The sequence below is a fragment of the Desmodus rotundus genome, chromosome 10 (assembly GCF_022682495.2).
Source record: "Desmodus rotundus isolate HL8 chromosome 10, HLdesRot8A.1, whole genome shotgun sequence".
NCBI lineage: Eukaryota > Metazoa > Chordata > Mammalia > Chiroptera > Phyllostomidae > Desmodus > Desmodus rotundus.
In genome coordinates, this window is record NC_071396.1 from 65,701,930 (window position 1) to 65,722,732 (window position 20,803).

General features: G+C 39.0%; 1 protein-coding gene across 2 annotated transcripts in view; it reads right to left on the bottom strand.

Moving 5' to 3' along the window:
- RAB31 (RAB31, member RAS oncogene family) overlaps positions 1 to 20,803 on the bottom strand; it is a 156,908-nt gene that overhangs the window by 41,898 nt on the left and 94,207 nt on the right. For both annotated transcript variants that reach the window (XM_024580430.4, XM_045187847.3), the window contains 2 exons: positions 7,282 to 7,353; positions 5,693 to 5,799 (listed from right to left, as the gene is read on the bottom strand). In XM_024580430.4, the coding sequence (XP_024436198.1) occupies positions 5,693 to 5,799; positions 7,282 to 7,353 (179 nt within the window). The remainder of the gene's footprint in view (positions 1 to 5,692; positions 5,800 to 7,281; positions 7,354 to 20,803) is intronic.

Sequence of the window (20,803 nt, forward strand, 5' to 3'; positions counted from 1 at the left end):
TATAGAGACTTCTGGTCAAGACAGAGGCAGAGGTAAACCTGCCTTGCCTCCTTGCATAACTGTAACAAAAAAATACAGCTAGAGTAAAAAACAAGTATCACCCAGAATTGTGAGAAAATCAGGTTGTGTGGAAGTCTGACAACCAAGGATTTAAAAAAACCACATTCATCCAGACAGGTATGAGGGGCCAAGACATGGAGACATGTGGAGTGGTGTGGAATGGCGCAGAGAGGTGCAGAGATGGAAACGGGTACTCCCACATCCACTTGTGGTGTATAAAAATTGGGAGAGATACCTCAAGAGTGATGGATCCCAGACTCACACCAGACTACCCAGCCCAGCGTTCTAGCACCAGAAAGATAAGTCCCCATAACTTTGGGCTGTAAAAACCAGTGGGGGTTGGAACAATGGAAGAAACAGTGGGATTCTCAAGAGACTCCTCTTAAAGGGCCCACAAAGAACTTAGGACTCACGCAGACCCATCCTGTCTGGGATTCAGCACCAGGGCAAGAGCTGAAAGGGCACAAGTGGCATAAAGGGAGAAAATGAAGTCACTGGCAACAGGGAAAGTGCCAGGAGACAGCTTCTTCCCAGACAAAACTCCAGAGACCAGGCAGCAGCATTGTACCCACTCTAAGCCCTCCCCCACACAGAACAACAGAGCAGAGACATGGGTTGCCCTGCCCTGGTGATCGCCCAAGGCTCTGCACATACTATTTAACAGGTGCACTTTTCTATAATAGGTCACACTACTAAGACAGGGAGTCAAAGCAGCTCTACCCAACACACAGAAGCAAACACAGGGAGGTTGCCAAATTAAGGACACAAAGAAATATGGCCCAAATGAAAGAAAAGAACTCCAGAAAAAGAAATAAACAAAATGGAGATAAGTAACCTACCAGATGCACAGTTCAAAACACTGGTTATCAGGATGCTCCAGGAACTCATTGGGTACTTCTACCAGCATAAAAACGACCCAGGCAAAAATGAAGGTTGCATTAAGTGAAATAAATAAAAATCTACAGGGAATCAATAGTGGAGGGCACGAGGCTGAGAATCAAATCAATGATTTGGAACACAAGGAAGGAAAAAGTGTTTAATCAAAACAACGAGAAGAAAAAAGAATTTGAAAAAATGAGGATGGGCTAAGAAGCCTCTGGGACATCTGCAAATGTAGCAACATCCAAATCATAAGGGTGCCATAAGGAGAAGAGGAAGAGCAAGAAATTGAAAACTTATTTGATAAAATAATGAAAGAAAACTTCCCTACTTTGGTGGAGGAAATAGACATACAAGTTCAGGAAGCACACGGAGTCCCAAACAAGACCATGCCAAGATACATCATAATTAAAATGCCAAAGGCTAAAGATAAAGAGAGAATCTTAAAAGCAGCAAGAGAAAAGCAGAGAGTAAACTACAAAGGAGTTCCCATAAGAATATTAGCTGCTTTCTCAAAGGAAACTTTGCAGGAAAGAAAGCTGGAAAGAAGTATACAAAGTGGTGAAAAGCAAGGACCTACAACCTAAATTATTCTATCCAGCAAAGCTATCATTTAGAATGTAAGGGCAGATAAAGTGCTTCCCAGACAGGGTAAAACTAAAGGAGTTCATCATCACCAAGCCATTAGTATATGAGATGTTAAAGGGAATTATATAAGAAAAAGAAGATCAAAACAATGAACATTAAAATGGCAATAAATTCACAGTTATTAATAATTGAACCCAAATAACAAACTAATCAAACAAGCAGAACAGGAAGAGAATCATAGATATGGACATCATTTGGAGGGTTATCAGTTGGGAGGGAGAAGAGAGGTAATGGGGGAAAAGGTACAGGGATTAAGAAGCACAAATTGATAGGTACAAAATAGACAGGGGGATGTTAAGAACAGTATAGGAAATGGAGAAGCCAAAGACCTTATATACATGGCCCATGGACATGAACTAAGGGGAGATTCCTGGAGGGAATGAGGTTATCGGGTGGAGGGGGGCAAAAGGGGTAAAATTGGGACAACTGTAATAGGATAATCAATAAAATATATTTTTTAAAAGCCTATAGTATAATGTCACAAACAGGAAATTGCCTTGATTTACTCTATATTACTTAGATTTCCCCAATTTTACTGGTACTCTCTGTGGGTTTTTTTGTGTGTGTTTGTGTGTGTGTGTGCATGAAGTTCACCTGTGTAGGTTCACATGTCCACTGCCACAGAGAGGACACTGACCAGTTCCAATACAGCAAGGATCTCTCATGTTGCCCTTTTACATCCATGCCCACTTTCCTCCCTCCCCCCTGCCCACATCACCCCTAACCACTGCCTCTGGCAACCACTAGTTTATCCTCTATTTCTAAAATGTTTTCAGTTCAAAGTGGTAATATAAATGGAATCATACACTATGAAACCTGTGGGGTTGGCTTTATTCACTCAGCATAATTCCCCTGGACATTCACCCAAGTTGCATGCACTAGTAGTTTGTTTTTCTTTCTCGCTGAGTAATATTCCATCGCGTGGATACACCAGAGTTTGTTTAGCCTTTTGAAGGACATCTCAGCTGATTCTAGTTTGGGGCAATTACAAACAAACCTTCTATAAATATTCATGGGCAAGTTTTGTGTAAACCTAAGTTTTCATTTCTGCGGGATAAATGTCCAACGGTGCAATTACAAGGCCACGTGGTAACTGCATATTTACTTTTGTCTTTTAAGTTGCTGTTTTCCAAAGCGGCTGCACCATTTTACATTCACACCAGCATTTTGTGAATGATCCAGTTTTTCCCCAATCTCACACGTTTGTTGATGGTTTCTAATGTAATTCCACTGTAATGTGAAAACATGCTTTGTATGATTTTAATTATTTTAAACTTATTGAGGCTTCCTGTATGGCTTAATATTTGGTCTACCCTAGAGAATGTTCCATGTGAGCCCAAGACTAATACGTTTTTAACAATTTTTTTTTACTTGCTGTTCTCCCTTTAAAAGAGAGAGACAGAGACAGAGAGACAGAAAAAGCAGGTCTAAGGTCAAGGGCCTTCTGCAGACAACTACAGTCATGTACTGCTGAACAACAGGGGTAAGTTCTGAGAAACGTGTCATTAGGTGATTCCATCACTGTGTGAACAGTACAGAGTGCACTGCACAAACTTCGATGGCAAAGCCTACTCCACAGCTAGGCTCCTGCCGTAGTCTACTGCTCCTAGGTATAATGCTGTACAGCATGTCACTGTACAAAACAGCATGAGACTAATTCAAGCACAAGAGAAAATGATATGAAATTGGGAGTAACCGTAAATGGGCATGATATTTCTTTGTAGGAGATGGAAATACTCTAACATTAGATGTGATGATGACTGTACACCTTTATAAATATGTTAATATTTATAACATATCTATGTTATGCTATTCTCCATATCTATGATTTTGTTCCTGTTCTGCTTGTTTGATTAGTTTGTTATTTGGCTTCAATTATTAATAACTGTGAATTTATTGCCATTTTAATGTTCATCATTTTGATCTTCTTTTTCTTATTTATTGACCCATATACTTAAAACGGATGGATTTTATGGTTTATAAAATATCTCAATACAATATATCAAAATTTTAATTTATATAATAATAAATGTTAAAAGTTTTTAAATTTACTAGTACCTTATTGACTTAATTAGAGGTTTGAAGGAGGATTGCAAAGGGAATCATTTCTTCCTACATGATCCAATAACAGGGAGCATCTAAAATAACTTTTGAGTATAACAAAATATATGCATTCCACACCTTAAACTACAACTGCAGGATCCTGAGAAGTCACACTGAGACCTCACTGAGGCCAAACTAGAGGAGAAAGGGGATCACCCAGAGAATCAGAACTTGTGTGGTGTGGGAGTGGCCCCATGATGTCACTACCAGGTGCAGTAGCTGGACGTGGTCTTGAATTGTTTACCATTGGGGATCGAGGGGCTGTGAGTGAATTTATGGTTGGAGGTGAGATGGATGAATTGTGCATTATTAAAACTGGATATATAGGAATTGGCTAGCACAAAGAAGAATGCCTACGGAGGAGAACCCTATACCAGTGCATAAAAGGTGAATTTCACTGTGAGAAAGAATGTCTTTAGGTACCAGTAGCCATGGTGCCATGTCACAGACATGTTTTGTCTGTCCAGCCTATACTTTACTAGGAATTGACCATATTCCAAACTAGCCACCCTCCCATTCTCAAGGTTATGGTGGGAAAAATGATTCTGCACTACCCAACTCCCCTCCCATGGCCACACATGCCTTCTCATGATATGGGAAATCCTTCCATGGCAACTGAGACCAGAAACAGAGAGTGCCAGAGACTAAAGTTGGAACATGTGACACACGAGAGCCAAAGGCAGCCTATTTTTTACCATGCGGATACCAGTACTTTCCAATAAATTCCTTTTTGTTTCTTGAAATTAATTTCAAATGGATTTCAGTTCCATGTAACTAAGAGACCTAATAATTCTATTCAAGTTTAAATAATTTTCTTAAATAATTTTGTTTAGATTCTAGTCCATCAGCTCTCTCACATTTAGTCCATGGAAAGTCACACCTTTCACCACAATTCAGTGGTGTCGGATGATAGCACCTTCTCTCAGCAAAGGCTATCTCTACCCACCCACACCAGCAATATTGCTGGGAATACTAGGAGAGTAAACTGTTTTAGGATTACAGTAAAGAAAGTAGGGATCTGAACTAAGTCTGGGAAGTTTAAAGATCTGTCCAGCCCCCACAAAAACAAATGATTCAGTGGTGTTGATAGCTGTTATTATAAACCAACAGGATACAATGTCATATGAAGCTTTTGGAAAAAAAAATAATAATAAAAACAGAGCAATTTGTCAAAGGCCATGTTAAGAGCTTTTGTAAGATCTATTTTCATTGTTATTTAACTTTGGTTTAATCATATTTGGATTAGAATAATCTGAAGCATGATGTCATTGTCTTTATGAAAATCAACTACTGGAATTGCTGAGAATTAAATTAACCAGGGGAATGGCGACAACACAAATTCTCTATTTTCTTGTATAACATTTTTATTGAGTTTCATAATAGGTAGCTTATGAGACTAGATATAGTTATCATCAAACCTCTGGCCCATGTGGACTGCATCTCTACAAATCTCTCTCCAGGTAAAGGAATTCAACAATGAAGTGTTTCTGGAACAAGCCAAAGTGTTTACATATGATGAATTATATTCAGATCTTAGAATAAGACAATGAGATTATATAGACTTGGCTACAGCCCTAAGTTAAGTCTAGAAATAAAACAAACAGGGATGTATGGAAAATGTTAAGAAGCTAACTCTCCTTACCATATGAAAGTGTTACTAAAATGGTGATGTAGTTATAATGACAATAACCACAGAAAAGGTAACAATAAAAATAATAAAACCATGTAGCCCAAAGACATTTAGAGTAAGAGATGTAACTGTGCTGTTTATATGAAACTTGATTTTAATATTCATCACTGTGTGGTCCATCAAATTTGTGTTTTCCTACTATTTTCCCTTAATTCTATTCTGGTTGAATAAATAACACCTTGACCACCACAAGTGAATGACTATTAATTAAATTATTACACTGAGAACAATAGGGGCATGACAACTTTTTACACGTAGACATTGAGGGATAAAGGATATTAACCACACACAAAAATTGTAAGTTAATCTTACCTAATATCTGAGAGATCGCATTTGTTTCCAGCGATAGCCATTACAATGTTTTCTGGGCCATGTTCTTTCAGTTCTTTCACCCATTTCTTCAAGGTATGGAATGAGTCCTAAACCCAAAGTATAAATCAAGCATTGGAAACACTATGCATATAACCCTGTGTATTTCATACATAACCCTATATATTTCAACCAAACAAAAATACACATACAATACAATGTAATGGAGAAAAACATTTTCAGGAGGCGCATACGTAGGTTAACATACTTCCCTTATTTGGCACAAATTTTAATATTAGCTAAATTATACTTAGTCTACAAAATGTTCCCTTCTCTAAAACTGAAACCTGATAAAGTTAAGAAAATCATATTGGTAATTTTCTCCTATAAATAACATTAAAAGTATAGCCTTACACAGATCATGCACCACAGAAACGTACACTCAAAACCAATGTCACCCAATAAATTTAATAAAAATAAATTTCTGTAAAAAAATCCAAACAAAAAGTAAAACTGAAAGCAAACAAAACAACAACAACCAAACCCTCATAGACGTGGACAACAGTATGGTGGTTACCAGAGGGAAGGGAGGGGAGAGGGCAGGAAAGGGAAAAGGAGGCCAAAATAAATGCTGACAGGAGATTTCACTTTGAGTGGTAAACACACAGTGCAATATACAGATGATGTACCACAGAACTGTGCACTTGAAACCTATATAATTTTATTAGCAATGTTGCCCCAATAAATTTAATTTAATAATTAATAATAGTTCCTTTAAAATAAAAGAAAAATAATTTTTTAAAAAATAGCCTTGACTTAACATGAAAAAGGACTGTAAGTCTTGAGACTAAGACAATGTTCATGCTTACCTAAGGAAAGGAAAAGGAGAACACACACACACACACACACACACACTCTAGAGTCTGTTTTCCTTTCTGTCCTTTACTCTCAATCTTTCTCCAGGAAACAAGCCAAGGTACAATAGAAACCACATGTAGGCGAAAGTGGTCAAGAACTCATGGATGGTAACTGTGATGAATCATTAAACTAGCAGTCCTGTGAACTGAGTCAGCACTTCACGAGTGGGAAAAATATCAGCAAACCACTGCAGTCATTCGTTGGTATCCTAGATGCTCAATGTGATCACTCAAAATATATTTAGATTATATGTACACAAATACACTATACATACATAAACACTTTCCTTGGCATTTTATGAAATGTGAGTGAAACACTAATAGAAGATAAGCATTTTATAATTATAAAGCATGCAGAACTTAGAAATAATTTTCCTTTTCCTACCAAGCTGACCTTCTGGAGAACAGTATTAGGAGGCATGACCTTGCCTCTATAAACATCAATTTTAAAATGAATGTGCATTGTTTTTTTTTATTTAATTTAGCAGATAAATCTGAAATGCTTCCTTACATGTAGATGCAATAAACTCAATATAAATTGATCGTTATCCCCAGCCACCACATTATGAATCCTCATTCCAGGCTACTGTCAAGATTCAAGCAGTGAAATCTCTGTTTTGGTCTAAGACAGAATCACCATGAATGGCATCTAAATTCTAAAGGGAACATTCTTACCTGTTTGGTAATATCATACACAATGACAGCTGCAGCGGATCCACGGTAGTACATGGGAGCCAACGAATGAAACTGTTTAGGAACAATGAATAGTTTTAGGCCAAACTGAACACATTTTATGCAATCCCAAATTAAATAAAACACTTTATCCTACATCATCTCTATAAGATCCCTGAATTCCCTGAGAGTTTTCCCAGGGCTCATAGTAGATATACATTTTTCTCCTTGACTACACATATGTTATAGTTTATAGACCATGAAATTCACTCTTGGCCAAAGGCCGAAAATAAATTTTATTTCAAATGTTAATATCCTATGAATTGTCTTTTTTCTACAGCTCATCACTTATTTAATGTGGTTGACCCAGGGCAATCTTATTAGACAGGAATAAGAAAAAGACGTTTGCCAAGGGGAGGAAGAGAGGAGGCTGGCATGGATCACAAGACCCTCCCTCACTGAGCCACTAATGAGGAACACTGCAGCAAGGGCGCCTGGGCAACTGTGCTGGGGTCTGGAGGGCTGAGTCCCTGCGAGGCGTGACCAACTGTGACAGTGATGAGCTTCACTCCAGAATGTGGACAAGGCAAGTCTCACTGGTAACTCGAATAATTTATCCCTAAACAGGACAATTATTCTGAGGGTACATACAGATTTTACATATATTTTGAAGACTGTATCTTTGAATATATTTGAATATCTTTGAATATATTTGAAGGATATATCATGGAGGGGTTTGGAAAGTCAGTAAGAAAAAGATAATTCAGCTCAACAGAAAAATGGACAAAGGATATACATATAGATAAATCATAGAGGAAGAGATATAAATTGTCAAGGAATATTTTTAAACATGTGCAATTATAATAAAATTAAACTAAAATAAAAGCAATAATGAAGCATTTATTAATATGTTAAATATTCAAAAAATGTACCCTATCCAGTCAGTGTGGGTTTGGGAAGGGAGACACTCTCATCAGCTACAAGGGAAAGTATTTTAAGACCTTCTTATAAAAAGCTGCTCAACATCCTTGATCATCAGGAAAATGCAAATCAAAACCACAACGAGTAATCACCTCACGTCTACTGGGATGGCTGTTACTTAAAAAATATGTAACAAGTGTTAGTGAGGATGTGGACAAAAGGGAACTCTTGTATACTGTTGGTGGAAATGCAAATTGGTACAGCCATTATAGAAAACAGTATGGAGGTTCTTAAAAAAAAACACTACAAATAGAACAACCATATGATCCAGCAATTTTCCTTTGTACTCAAGAGAAATGAAATCAGTACCTCAAAGAGATATCTGTTTCCCACTCCCATGTTCATTGCTGTATTATTCACAAGGGACAAGAGATGGAAAGAACCAAAGTGTCCATCGATAAATGAATGAATTTTTAAATATGTGGTACACAAACGCACAAGATTTGTCTGGAAAATGTCTAGCCATTATTAATATAACAAGAATGGTTTGCACAACATTAGTGTAACCTGGCAGCCAAGGAGAGTGGAGTGGAATGCACATATGTGAACAATGATGACTTCACTATACTAGTCAGTGGGGGCGGTAGACGCTGTTAAGGGAGCATGTGTACTGTGTGACCGTCACATTCAAAATGACTGAGTGAGTAAAGCAACGAATCTGAGTCAAATTTTGTGTTAAGCTTGAACATTCCTCTGCAGAAACTATTTGGATAATTCAGAAGGCAGCACTTATGGGCAAGTGGTGATTGGCAGCTTTATCACAACACGCCCGCTCATGCATCACATCTCATGCAGAGTTTTTTGGTGAAACATCAAATCACCCAGGTGACTCAGTCCCCACTACAGCCCAGATTCGGTGCCCTGCAACTTCTGCCTTTTCCCAAAACTAAAGTCACCTTTGAAAGGGAAGAGATTTTAGACTGTCGATGAGATTCAGGAAAATACAATGGGGCAGTTGATGGCAATTGGGAGAACTGTGTGAGGTCTCAAGGTACCTACTTTGAAGGGGACTGAGGTATCATTGTCCTATGTATGATGTTTCCTGTATCCTGTGTCTTCTTTAATAAATGTCTCTATTTTTCATATTACGTGGCTGGATACCTTCTGGACTGACCATACATACACACACACACAATGGAATATTATCCATCCTTATAAAAGGAGTGCCTGCCATTTGCAACAACATGGATGAACATGGAGGACATCATGCTAAGTGAAATAAACCAGATACAGAAAGAAGAAAACTTCATGTTTTCACTTACATATGGAATCTAAAATGTCAAATATATAGATGGAAGTAGAGAGTAGAATAGTGGTTATGAGGAGCTTAGGGGGCTGGGAGGATAGATGATCATCAAAAGGGACAAAGTTGCAGTTATGTGAGATGAGTAAGTTCTAGAAATGAAATGTACAGCATGACGACCATGGTTAATAATTGTTAAATCTGGAAAGTTGCCAAGAAAATAGATTTTAGGTGCTTTTACCATTGGAAAAGGTAAGATATATTAATTACATTGACTGTAGTAATCATTTCATTATGTACACGTACAGCAAATCATCATGTTATATACCTGAAATATATATAATTTTTACTCTAAAAAAAGAAAGACCTTCTTCCAAAGCCAATGTCAGTAATATATACCAAAAGTTTACTGTTTGTATACCATTGGAGCCAGCAATCCCACTAATGAGAACATGTACTGGAGTGATCTTCACAAACACAAAGACACTATCTCTGTTGCACATGGGAGCAAATATTTAAAATGAGCCTAAAGGTTAATCATAGAGAATTCATGAATGGTATATATATGTAAGGGAGTATTCCACAACTGTTAAAATGATGATGAGGATTTTTATTTATAGGAAAAGGTATCCTAGACATGAAAAAAAAATAGACTCAAAGTAGCCTATGTAGCATAGTATGACTATGTGTAAAATGTGTATTTGTGTGCATACGTATAACAATCTCTCTCAAAATGTTAACAGTGGGATTTCTAGTGATTTGTACATTTTCCTTATAAGAGTCTGAATAGTACAAATTTTTACAATTACTTTTAAATAAAATGGTTTTTAAGTTTAAAAAAAGCAGCCATTTTTCTTGGGGAGTAGGGGAGGGGACAGAGAGAGAAGGAAGGATGAATCTTGAAGCTTTTCCAGCAAACAACAAAACCAAAACTTACTCACTTTTATTTCCCACCCAAAACTCATCACAGACTACATACTTGCCAAACTGAAAGGATCCTATTTGGAAATCTGATGCATATCCGTTCCCAAGGTCTCCCTTTTAATCCCCTGAATAATGCGAGTGTGGCTCTCACACAGTAGAAGGAAGCAGGCGACTCTTGCCCAACTCCATGCCCTCATGCAAGTCGCCACCTTAAAAAGAAATTGCCTTGGTACCTCTGTGGTTTTCAGGCTGAATGGAGGTCAGGATGAATTCAGGAGCTCCCAGCCGAAGGGCCGGGGCCACTTGCCAGGGTTTACCAGAGGACAGCAAGCCTTCTACCATGTGTGCCTTTCCACAGTCACTGACTGCCCAACACTGTGGTTGTCATAATATTAGGCATCAATAAAACTATATTACTTCATTTCATTTTTTTATCCTCACCCGAGGCCCTTTTTTTCATTGCTTTTCAACAGAGGAAGGGGAAGAAAGAGAGAGGGAAATATCAATGTGAGACAGAAACATCAACTGGTTTTGCTTCTCGTAGCTTCCTGGACCATGGATTGAACCTGCAACCTACCTACATATGTGCCCTGACCAGGAATCACACCCACAACCTTTTGGTATACGTCAATAAACTGAACCACACTAGCCAGAGCTCAATGAAACTATTTTATTAGACAAGATCAGGCAGGCGTGTTCAGGGTGATATGGCCAGAGACTCAATAAAACTATTTTAATCCACCCTTTGGCAATTCACTCCACATGTAGAAAACAAAATAAAAATTTCTGCCCAAACACAGAAAAAAGTAATGTATTTTTGAAAGATTCCTGCTTTGCTAATGGCAGGAAATGCATATAAAGTATCCTTTTAGCCCAATCACATAAAATGTCCATTTTTAAAAAATAGCCTCAAGTAAGAATGGTCCATTTTAAACACACCAAATAGTAGAGTCAGTACAAAATGTATATCTCAAAAATCAAGGTACTTATGGACTCAAGCACATAGAGGAACAAACTGTGGATATCCTTCCTCTACGACAGAATTCATTTTCAGCTATAACACCATAAACTGAATCTAAAATGGTCACTGATGTGCAGGTCTAATGAATTATTGAATAGATCTTTGTATATAATGCATTACTTGTTCTTTCCTTCCTCCAAATGGAATCATTTTGAAATAAATCTGTTGGGGAAGCCACTTAAATGACTTTATTGACATGGACTTGGGAGTTTTAATGAGTTAAAAGTCCACATCTCAGTGCTAAAACCCAATAATGCACTGACCAAAGGATAATATTTGTGGAGGACAAAAGGATAAATCACTTCCAGCCTATAATGTGCATTCCTTTCCCCACAAATATAAAACAAAAGCACCACAATCAGCCTCAATACTCAACATGACATAATTCAATTTCCATGAGGTCAGAAGACTGACAAAGCACTCCAATAAAAGATTTCTTAGAGAAGCAAAGTTCACCATCACGGGAAGTTGACACAATGTTTTTAAATCTCACCTTGAAAGGTTATTTGAAAATTAGCAAGAACAGATGCCAGTCAAAATCCTTTCTTCCCTAACTACCCAACAGAACATCTGTAATACCAAATAAAAGTGTTCAGATAACTCTCACATAACATTTAATTTTTTAGAAGCACAGGAAGTGTGAAAAGTCAATTTGTCCCCTCAAAAGAAATGGCTGTTTATGTCCTTTTCTGTATGTCCAAGTATGTGTGAATACTTGTTTTTTTCATTACTGACTATCTACAGGATAAAAGAGAAGGGAACTGCCTTTGAGCTTCTTAGTCTCCTCAGCTTTGACAGATGGGTGTTAATAACTCTGTCCCCACTTCCAGCAACTGGTAGAAGCAACTGGACAATGCATTTGAAAGTATTGAAAATGTTCATATGCTTTGATTCAACAATTCCACTTCTGAAGGGAATAATCAGAGATGATCACAAAGTAACCATAATTCACTCTAAAATGATCAGTAATGCTGTAAAGTTGAAACCAGCCTCAATGTCTAACCATCAGGGACTGAAAACACAAATTTGGCCCTGGTCGGTGTTGGTCAGTGAATTGAGTGCCAGCCTGCAAACCAAAGGGTCACCAGTTCGATTCCCAGTCAGGGTACATGCCTAGGTCGCAGGCCAGGTCCCCAGTGGGGGACATGTGAAGGACAACCACACACTGATGTTTCTCTCCTTCCCTTCCCCTCTCTCTAAAAATAAATAAATAAAATATTTTTAAAAAACCATAAATTTGGCTTAGCCATATAATGGACTATTGGGCAGCAATTAAACTCAAGTTTTTGAGAAATATGAAATGGCACATGAGGCAAGGTGGCCTAGTTTGGTACTTTCCAAAGGTCTCCTATAGAACTCTGTGCTCTTGAGGTGCTTTTTGGAAAAAAAGCTTTCTTAGCCAAGTAAGTTTGAGAAATACTACAGATAATAATACACCCCTTCAGGCTTACAAAGTATTGTTAGTAGACTCTGAAAGAGACCCTTGAAGACTGACAAATGTCTACAGTAAAAACTATTTTGGTTTGAACTCAGGATTGCTAATTTATTTTTTAAGCTAGGGAACTATGTGCTAAGAACCAACCACAGGGATAGTATGAAGATCTAGACTCAAGGCAGAACCTGGGAACCTGTGCCTGGCTCTACACTGTTCTTCATATCTTGTAAAATGAAGGCAGTGGTAAGGATGGGGTCAGTGGTGATAGCTAAGGTTCTTCCAGCTCTGTGACGACACTCACGGCCAAGGTAAGACAGGGTCTGGATGGAACCTCCTTCCCTTGCCATGATCCTGACTCTTGAGTGACTTACCTGCAACACAAACCTCCCTTCTTCCTCTCCCACACTATTGTGTGCATGAGTGCTCAGCGCACAGTGGAAAGTATTGTTCCAAGAAATCTCCTAATCCTTCAGACCACCCAGTCAGCTTCAGGCAAAATTCCTTAAATGCAGGTTTGTGGCAACATAAATTCCACAGCAGCAAAACTCAGCATGTCAAGAATGAGCAGTGGTGGAAAATACACGAAGTTTCCAAACAAGGACAGGTTCCAGCTGGACTTGGCCTCCCCAGATGAGAATTATCCAGGCCTGAAGTCTCTGGCATTGGGTCCAGGAACTTGCAGGGATTGGTTCTGTATTATAATTTTTCAGAGAACGCTCTGTCTCTGGTTAGTGCTTCAAAGCAGCCTGGGAGCCAGTGCTGGTCTGTCTCAGGTGCCAGCGCACAATCAGAAATTTCCACCCTCCCACTGAACGCTGGGGCCATGGACAGTCAAGGGCATAAGCTAAAACATATCCTGAGGTTCCATTTGGATTCAAACAAAGAGGAAAGTGGTAGAGAAAATTCCTGACATTCCCAACATTCTCAGCTGGCCAAAGTTGAATGGAAAAACTCCTACTGAATGTTCTCTCTGTGCTGTTCAGAAGTGCATCCCTGACTTACACAGACCCTCTCTCTCCACAGAAAAGCAGAGGGGCTGTTTCGTATGCCTACTCAGATATCTTTTTTAAAATTGTTTTTAAAGATTTTATTTATTTATTTTTAGAGAGGGGAAGGGAGGGAAACATCAATGTGTGGTTCTCTCTCATGTGCCGCCCACACCCCTCACTGGGGACCTAGCCTGCAACCCAGACATGTGCCCTAGACTGGGAATCAAACTGCTGATCCTTTGGCACACAGGCCAGCATTCAATCCACTGAGCCACACCAGCCAGGGCTCCCTATTGAGATATCTTAAAACTCAATAGTATGTAAAATTGAGTAGAAAAGTGGCTGGGAGACTAGAATATACCAAACTATTAACAGTGGTTATTTCTGAACACTGCCCATTAAAGGCAGACCACAATTTGTTTTATTATTTCTGAATTTTTTTAATTTTCAAATTTTTAAAATTTTAACAGGATATAGTACTTTTGCAATGAGAAGGGATCCTTTCTCCTTCTTATTACTTTTTCCTTTTATGTGCCAAATAACATCAAAGAGCTTCCTCAGCATTCAAGAATCAAAGGGGTGAAGCTAAGTCCCAGGAGGGGATGGGATTTAGAGGTGACTTGACATGCATTTGACTCCTTATGGACAAGGTGCTGTGCAAACTTTCTGTAGGAGCAAATGATCCAGCAAAATCCAAACTTTTTTTCATGAAAAAGGTGTTGCGGGATAGGGCTTAGTGTTTTTTTAAAAGATAAGGTAATGAACTGGCATATTTTGAAGCCTAGAATAATGTATGAGTCAAGGTTCTAAAATGCTATAGAAATTCATTTTTCCTACCCATGAATACCAACTGCAGGAAACCTCCGCTCCAATTCCTCCGTTGACAAGCAAATGATATTTCCTTAAAGTCCAGAACCATGGCCCACCCCATCCCACAGCCGCCATTTTGTACATTTGGAGGAAATGCCACAAAGGTCGGCCATTTCTCTCCCTCTCTCTACTCTGCTCAGGTTGGTTTAGTCTCCCCTATCCTTAGCCCTCCTGTTCCCAGTAAATGTCCATCTTCCAGATAAGTCTCCCTGCAGAATGGGGCATTAGGCAAACATCACTTGGGACCATTCCCAAACAGGGGAGACCCAGGGTCTGAGAGCGCCCCCCCATGACAGGGCCTGAGCCAGCACTCCCCAGCCACTCCTCCCTCCTTTCCCAAGCCCAGGACATCTTTCCTCAACTGTTGGTCCAGAAGTTTCCATCAGAGCATTTAGATATTGCAGTGACCACTATGCTGGTCACACAGCAGCCCAAGAGATCATATTTTTAACAGCTGGCTTACGATATTTATTTACATAGACCATCAAATTTATTTTTAGCATTTTATTGTGGAAATTTTCAAACATATACATACACAAGAAAAGGGCACAGTATTATAATGTACTTTCATTTTCTCATCTCCTAGCCTCAAGATCGTCCCTAACACATGGTTCCTGGTATGTCCCTCCCCCTCCTCAATTCCCACCCTACCTCTACCACTGGAGTCTTCCAAAGCAAACTCTTAACATCATATTGTGTAAACTATAAAGCAGAGTAACTTTTTTCTTCAAATATAAGTCAAATTGTGTCACTTTCCATTCAAAATCCTTCTCACTAAGCATAAAATCCAAACTCTGTACTATGGGTCCAAGGCCCTAGGCACTTGGGCACTAGGCTCCTCTTACCTGTCTCCAGCTCCTGGCCTCCTCACTGCTCCCTGTCACAAGCAGCCACACATAGCCCCAAGGCCTTCACACATACTCTCCCCCAGCTGTCCCCCCCTCCACTAGACATCCACAAGGCTCACTCCTTCACTTCATTCACCCCTGTTCTCAACTGCCACCTCCTCCAAGAACCCTTCCCTGACCCCCTACGTAGGCCACAATAGGGACTCAAATATAATAGCTGAACCCATGTGATGAATCAATAGCCCTGTGAAGGCAGGTAGACAATAGGGTTGTTCTCATTTTACAGATGAGGAAATAGGCTCAGAATGATTGAGTAAATTGCCCACACACATATAGCTCTTAAATAATAGAACTAGACCTTGAACACAGGTATTCTGACTACAAAATCCATGCTTTGTCCACCCCTCAGCTGCTTCTCTGAAATGAAACATTGCTTAAGTTGATGAAATGAAGATATAGCTTATGCTAAATTTATTCATTCATTCGATAAGTATCTATTGAACACTTGATACATGACAGGCACTGTTCTCAGCAATGAGGGAACAAGATTTGGCAGGTAGAATGATAGCCTCCAAAGATTCCATGTCCTAATCCCTGGAGCGTGTGAATATATTACAGTACATGGCAAAGGGGAATTAAGGTTGCAGATGGAGTTAAGGTTGCTGACCAACTGATCTTGAGATGGGAAGATTATCCTGGATTGTCTGGTTGGGCCCAATGTCAACCCAATGGTCCTTCATAAGTGGAAAAGGGAGGCAAGAGAGTCAGAGGGATCTGAAGATGCTGTGCTGCAGAATTTGAAGATGGAGGAAGGGGCCACTAACCAAAGAAAACAGGCAATCTCTAAAACAGACAAAGAAACCAACTCTTCACGGAGCCTCCAGAACGGAACATAGCCCTGCCTGTAGTTAATATTGGCCCATTAAGACCCATTGTGGACTCCTGACCTTCAGAACTGTGAGAGAGGCAATCTACTAAACATATGATCATCTGTTACAGCGGCTACAGGAAACAAATAGAAAAGGGGAAGAAGACAAGATCCCTGGCCTTAAAAAGTGAACATTTTCTTGGAGTGAAGGATGATGACGTCAGACTCTCTTCAAAGGGGCTGCTCTAGATATGTGCCTCCATACAGCAAAGTTTGTGCTCTGAGGACACTCCAGCTGTTCCTGTTTGGACATGTCCTTGAGTGACTCAGGAGCATGCTCTTTTGGTAATTACATGAAGTCCAGGTGCCTAATTTCCTTATCAAGAATGAGATTCATGGACTCCATAGTCCCTTTTGTCCGCATATTAACCAGATTTAGGAAATTAACTGTAGACAAGAAAAACAGGGAGAAGAGAAGCACAAAGTACTTCTCAGATCCTTAATAAATACAACCCTAACCTCCCTCCCAATACATGTCTCCAGCTCTGCTGCTATAATCTTTGCCACAGGTCCTCTCACAGTCAGCAGAATGGAAATTGGCCTCAATCCAAATGCACAGGCAGTGCCTCACAATTACAAGCTACTTAGGGCATCCCAGACTAAAATACACACCAGTCAAATGTTGTGGCAAACTTGTGAAGAATCATCTAACAGAGTCACCTTCCCTCCTAGAACCTGCCTGCCTCTGAGGAAGGCACATGAGGAGGCGGCGGAGGGGAAGATGGAAAGAGTGGAAAACAGTGGAAACCAGGAAACAGTGGAAAACAGTGGGGTCTACTGTGACACAGATAATACAGAAGGTGACAGACACTGGGTCTACATTCATCCTTGCTTTTAAAGATCAACTCATAGCTGAGATTTTCCTCCCCACCGTTCCTGTCTCCCACTTCCCATTCCCTTTCCTTCACTTCCCACCTCACTGGCCACGTACAGAAATGTTTCGAGTGTTTCCCAAAGGACTTACTAAATTAATCCTAACATGTGAACATGTCCTTCCTCCTTCTCTCCTGTCTGTGGTATTATGACATCCAAGAGTGCAATTCTGCACCTTAGCTCCTAATTTCCTAAATGACATCAACACCTCCAAACAGCACAACTCCAGGGATATATCCCAGCAAAGGTGCTGCAGCTCTGCCCACACAGCTGCCAGCAGACGCCCCTCCTCAAATATTACTGTCATGCTTTCCTTCCACAGTTTCAGTCGCCAATTTTCAACATCACACCCCTCTTCAGCTGTACCGCTCTAACTGAAGATGATTCTTGAGGCTTTTTCTAAAAGACAATGACATGGCATAGTCCTATCGAGAGCAGTTGATCTAATTTGTAATGGCATACACCCAACTGCAAGCTTCTAATATTTCCTTACTGTGGGGACAGGGTTTGGGGAAATGCAGAGAGGGAATATTTCTCTCAACAGGATCTCAATTTGCACTAGTTAAAGGTGCTATTCTCTTGGGAAAGGGGGGAGGGGAGCAAAATCATATATTTCCTCTCTCACCAAAGAGAGGTTCCTAGGAAAATCACTCTCTAGTGGGTTTGTGGGGAAGGTGCCATAGGGTGAAGCATTCCTCTTCAACAGCGGGTTAGGAGCCAGATTCTGAATGTGTGCCGTTTGCTGGTGGTGTTTGGAGCTGAGCCTGCTATTCCCAGTGGCTGCAGTGCAAATGGAGGAGAAAAAACAAAGAGCAGCTCATTCTGAGCTTGTAAGAGGCCCCATTCTTTAAGGATTCCCTCAAGCAAAACTTTCTCTGACTTTAGCAACAGCCTATGAATAATGAACCAATTTCTTGACCATAGACACTAGAACCCCGAAGAAAGACGAGAGAGAGAAAGAGAGAGAGTTTCTTTTGATGTTAAAGCCTGACATTGACCTCAGATATCTGATAGCTTTGGTTCTTTCTCACGCGCCCATTCAGACCCAGTATTTATGGCACAGCTTTGCTCACCTGCATCCTGGCCCTCTGAACATAGGTTGTCCATTCACCTAACCTTTCCAATTATGGTAGATGGGTAGGTGCTTACAAAATTAAGCCAATGCAGGCAAACAAGCAGCCTGGTTAAACAGCACACAGTGCTCAGATTTCCTGGTTGCATGCATAAACTGTCAGCTCCTGGAGGGCATGTGCGTGACTCTTCCTTCTTTGAGTGTCCAGGGTTTAAGCACGACCTCTGACAGAAGGAGCAAGTAAAGGTTAAACAAACCTGGGTGGTGCAATTAGAGATGTTTATTTATTATATTGTGAGCTTTTCTGGAACACTTGAAATATCTCACAAGTGAAAAAAAAGTTTGTGCACTCACTAAGGAAGAGACCATAAGCCTTTTGAATCAATGAGTCTCAGAATATTATCTCATTACATTTAGTAGTATGTATTACGGTATGTATTATGTCTGGTCCTGAGTTAGATAACATTGCTGAAAAAAACCAAATCAGCTTCATATAATACTATTTTGAAGATAGATTTCTTCTTTTCAAAAAAACATAATTTAGTCAAATATAAATTTCAAGGCTAATAATGGTTTGATAAATTTCAAGTGATAACTTTGCCAATATAACCTTGTTTATGGTTCTACATGAGTTTACTACAGGGAGCACATTTAAACATTTAGAAGATTTAATACTTTATTCAGAATTTTTCTATGGGCACCACTTTGAGGTCAAGGCTGCATTTCTAATCCACATGTAATCTCCAGAGAAAGGAAGGACAGCATACAACTTGCTTATCAGTTTTAATTTAAATAGGGAGTAAGTAACCTCAAATTCATCTAGAATCTCTATCAAAATCTTAGCTGGAGTTTTTTGTAAAAGTTTACAAGCTGATCCTAAAAATCATGTGGAAATGCAAAAGACCCAGAATAGCCAAAACAATCTTAAAAAAGAAAAACAAAATTGGAGGACTCACTTCCCAATTTCAAAACTTACTAAAAAGTTACAGTAATCAGGGCAATGTGGTACTGGCATAAGGATAAATTTTAGATTGAAAGAATAAAACTGAGAGTCCAGCATTAAACTCTCACACTTGTGGCCAATTCATTTCCAACAAAGGAACAAAGACAACTAATTGGGCAAAGAATGTATTGTCAACAAATAGTATTGGACAACTGATTTTGTATGATATTGACATGAAAAGAATGAAGTTGAATCCCTTCCTTACAAGATATACAAAAATTAACAATAAATGCATCATAGCGCTAAAACTACAAAATTCATGGAACATATAGAAGTAAATCTTTGTGATTTTGAGTTACGCAAAGACAAGTGTTGGCAAGAATGTGGAAAAATTGGATCCTCAAACATTGCTGGTAGGAATATAAAATGGTACAGCCACTTTGGAAAATACTTTGGCAGGTGTTCAAAATGCTTAACTTAGTATTACCATATAACCCATTAATTTCACTCCTAGATATGTAACTAAGAGATTTTTTCAAAACATGCATTTGTACAAAAACTTACACATGAATATTCATAAAACAACATTATTTATAACAGCCAAAAAGTGAAACAGCCCAAATATCTGTCAACTAGCGAGTGGATAAATAAAATGTTGCACATTGATACAACTGAATATTAATCAACCATAAAAAGGAAGAGAGCAGTGACCCATGTCACAACAGAGATGGACCTTGACAACACTATGCTACAAAAAGCCACAGATTATAATTCTATTTATATGTAATGTCCAGATTAGGCAAATCTAGAGACTGAAATTAGCCTAAGACTAAAGGACTCTTTTTTTCAGTCTGTATATGTGTTCTCCAATTTCATCCTTTGAAAGCATAAAATGAGTTTGATTTCAGAAATCAACCTATTCAACTTCAGATGTGTTTGTAGAGTAGTGAAGAGTTTCTATGCTAATAATGGAACCATCAATCACCTTCATGGAATTTATGACTGTGGTCCATTTAAAATCCCTATTTTATAAATGCAACCATTATGATTCAGGCAGTCCACTAGGAAAGACAGGCAGCTATAACACTGACTTCAAACAAATGATACAAAAAAATCAAAACAATGTTAATATTTTTTCATGTTACATTCTTAAAATAATGGTGCTCTGATGGATCAAACCAAGAGAATGAAGCCTGACATTCTTCCAAGACACTGACTTTTAAATTGTGTTATCCTATGGATTGTGATTGTGTCCAAAAGCAGAAACAGAGTGATTTGGAAGCACACATCTAGAAAATGAAGGTTGTATTTCCTATCATGATGAGAAAATTTTTAATAGCAATAAGGATATTCCCGATCCCAATATAGTAGAAAAACAAAAAAGGAAGTGAAAAGGAA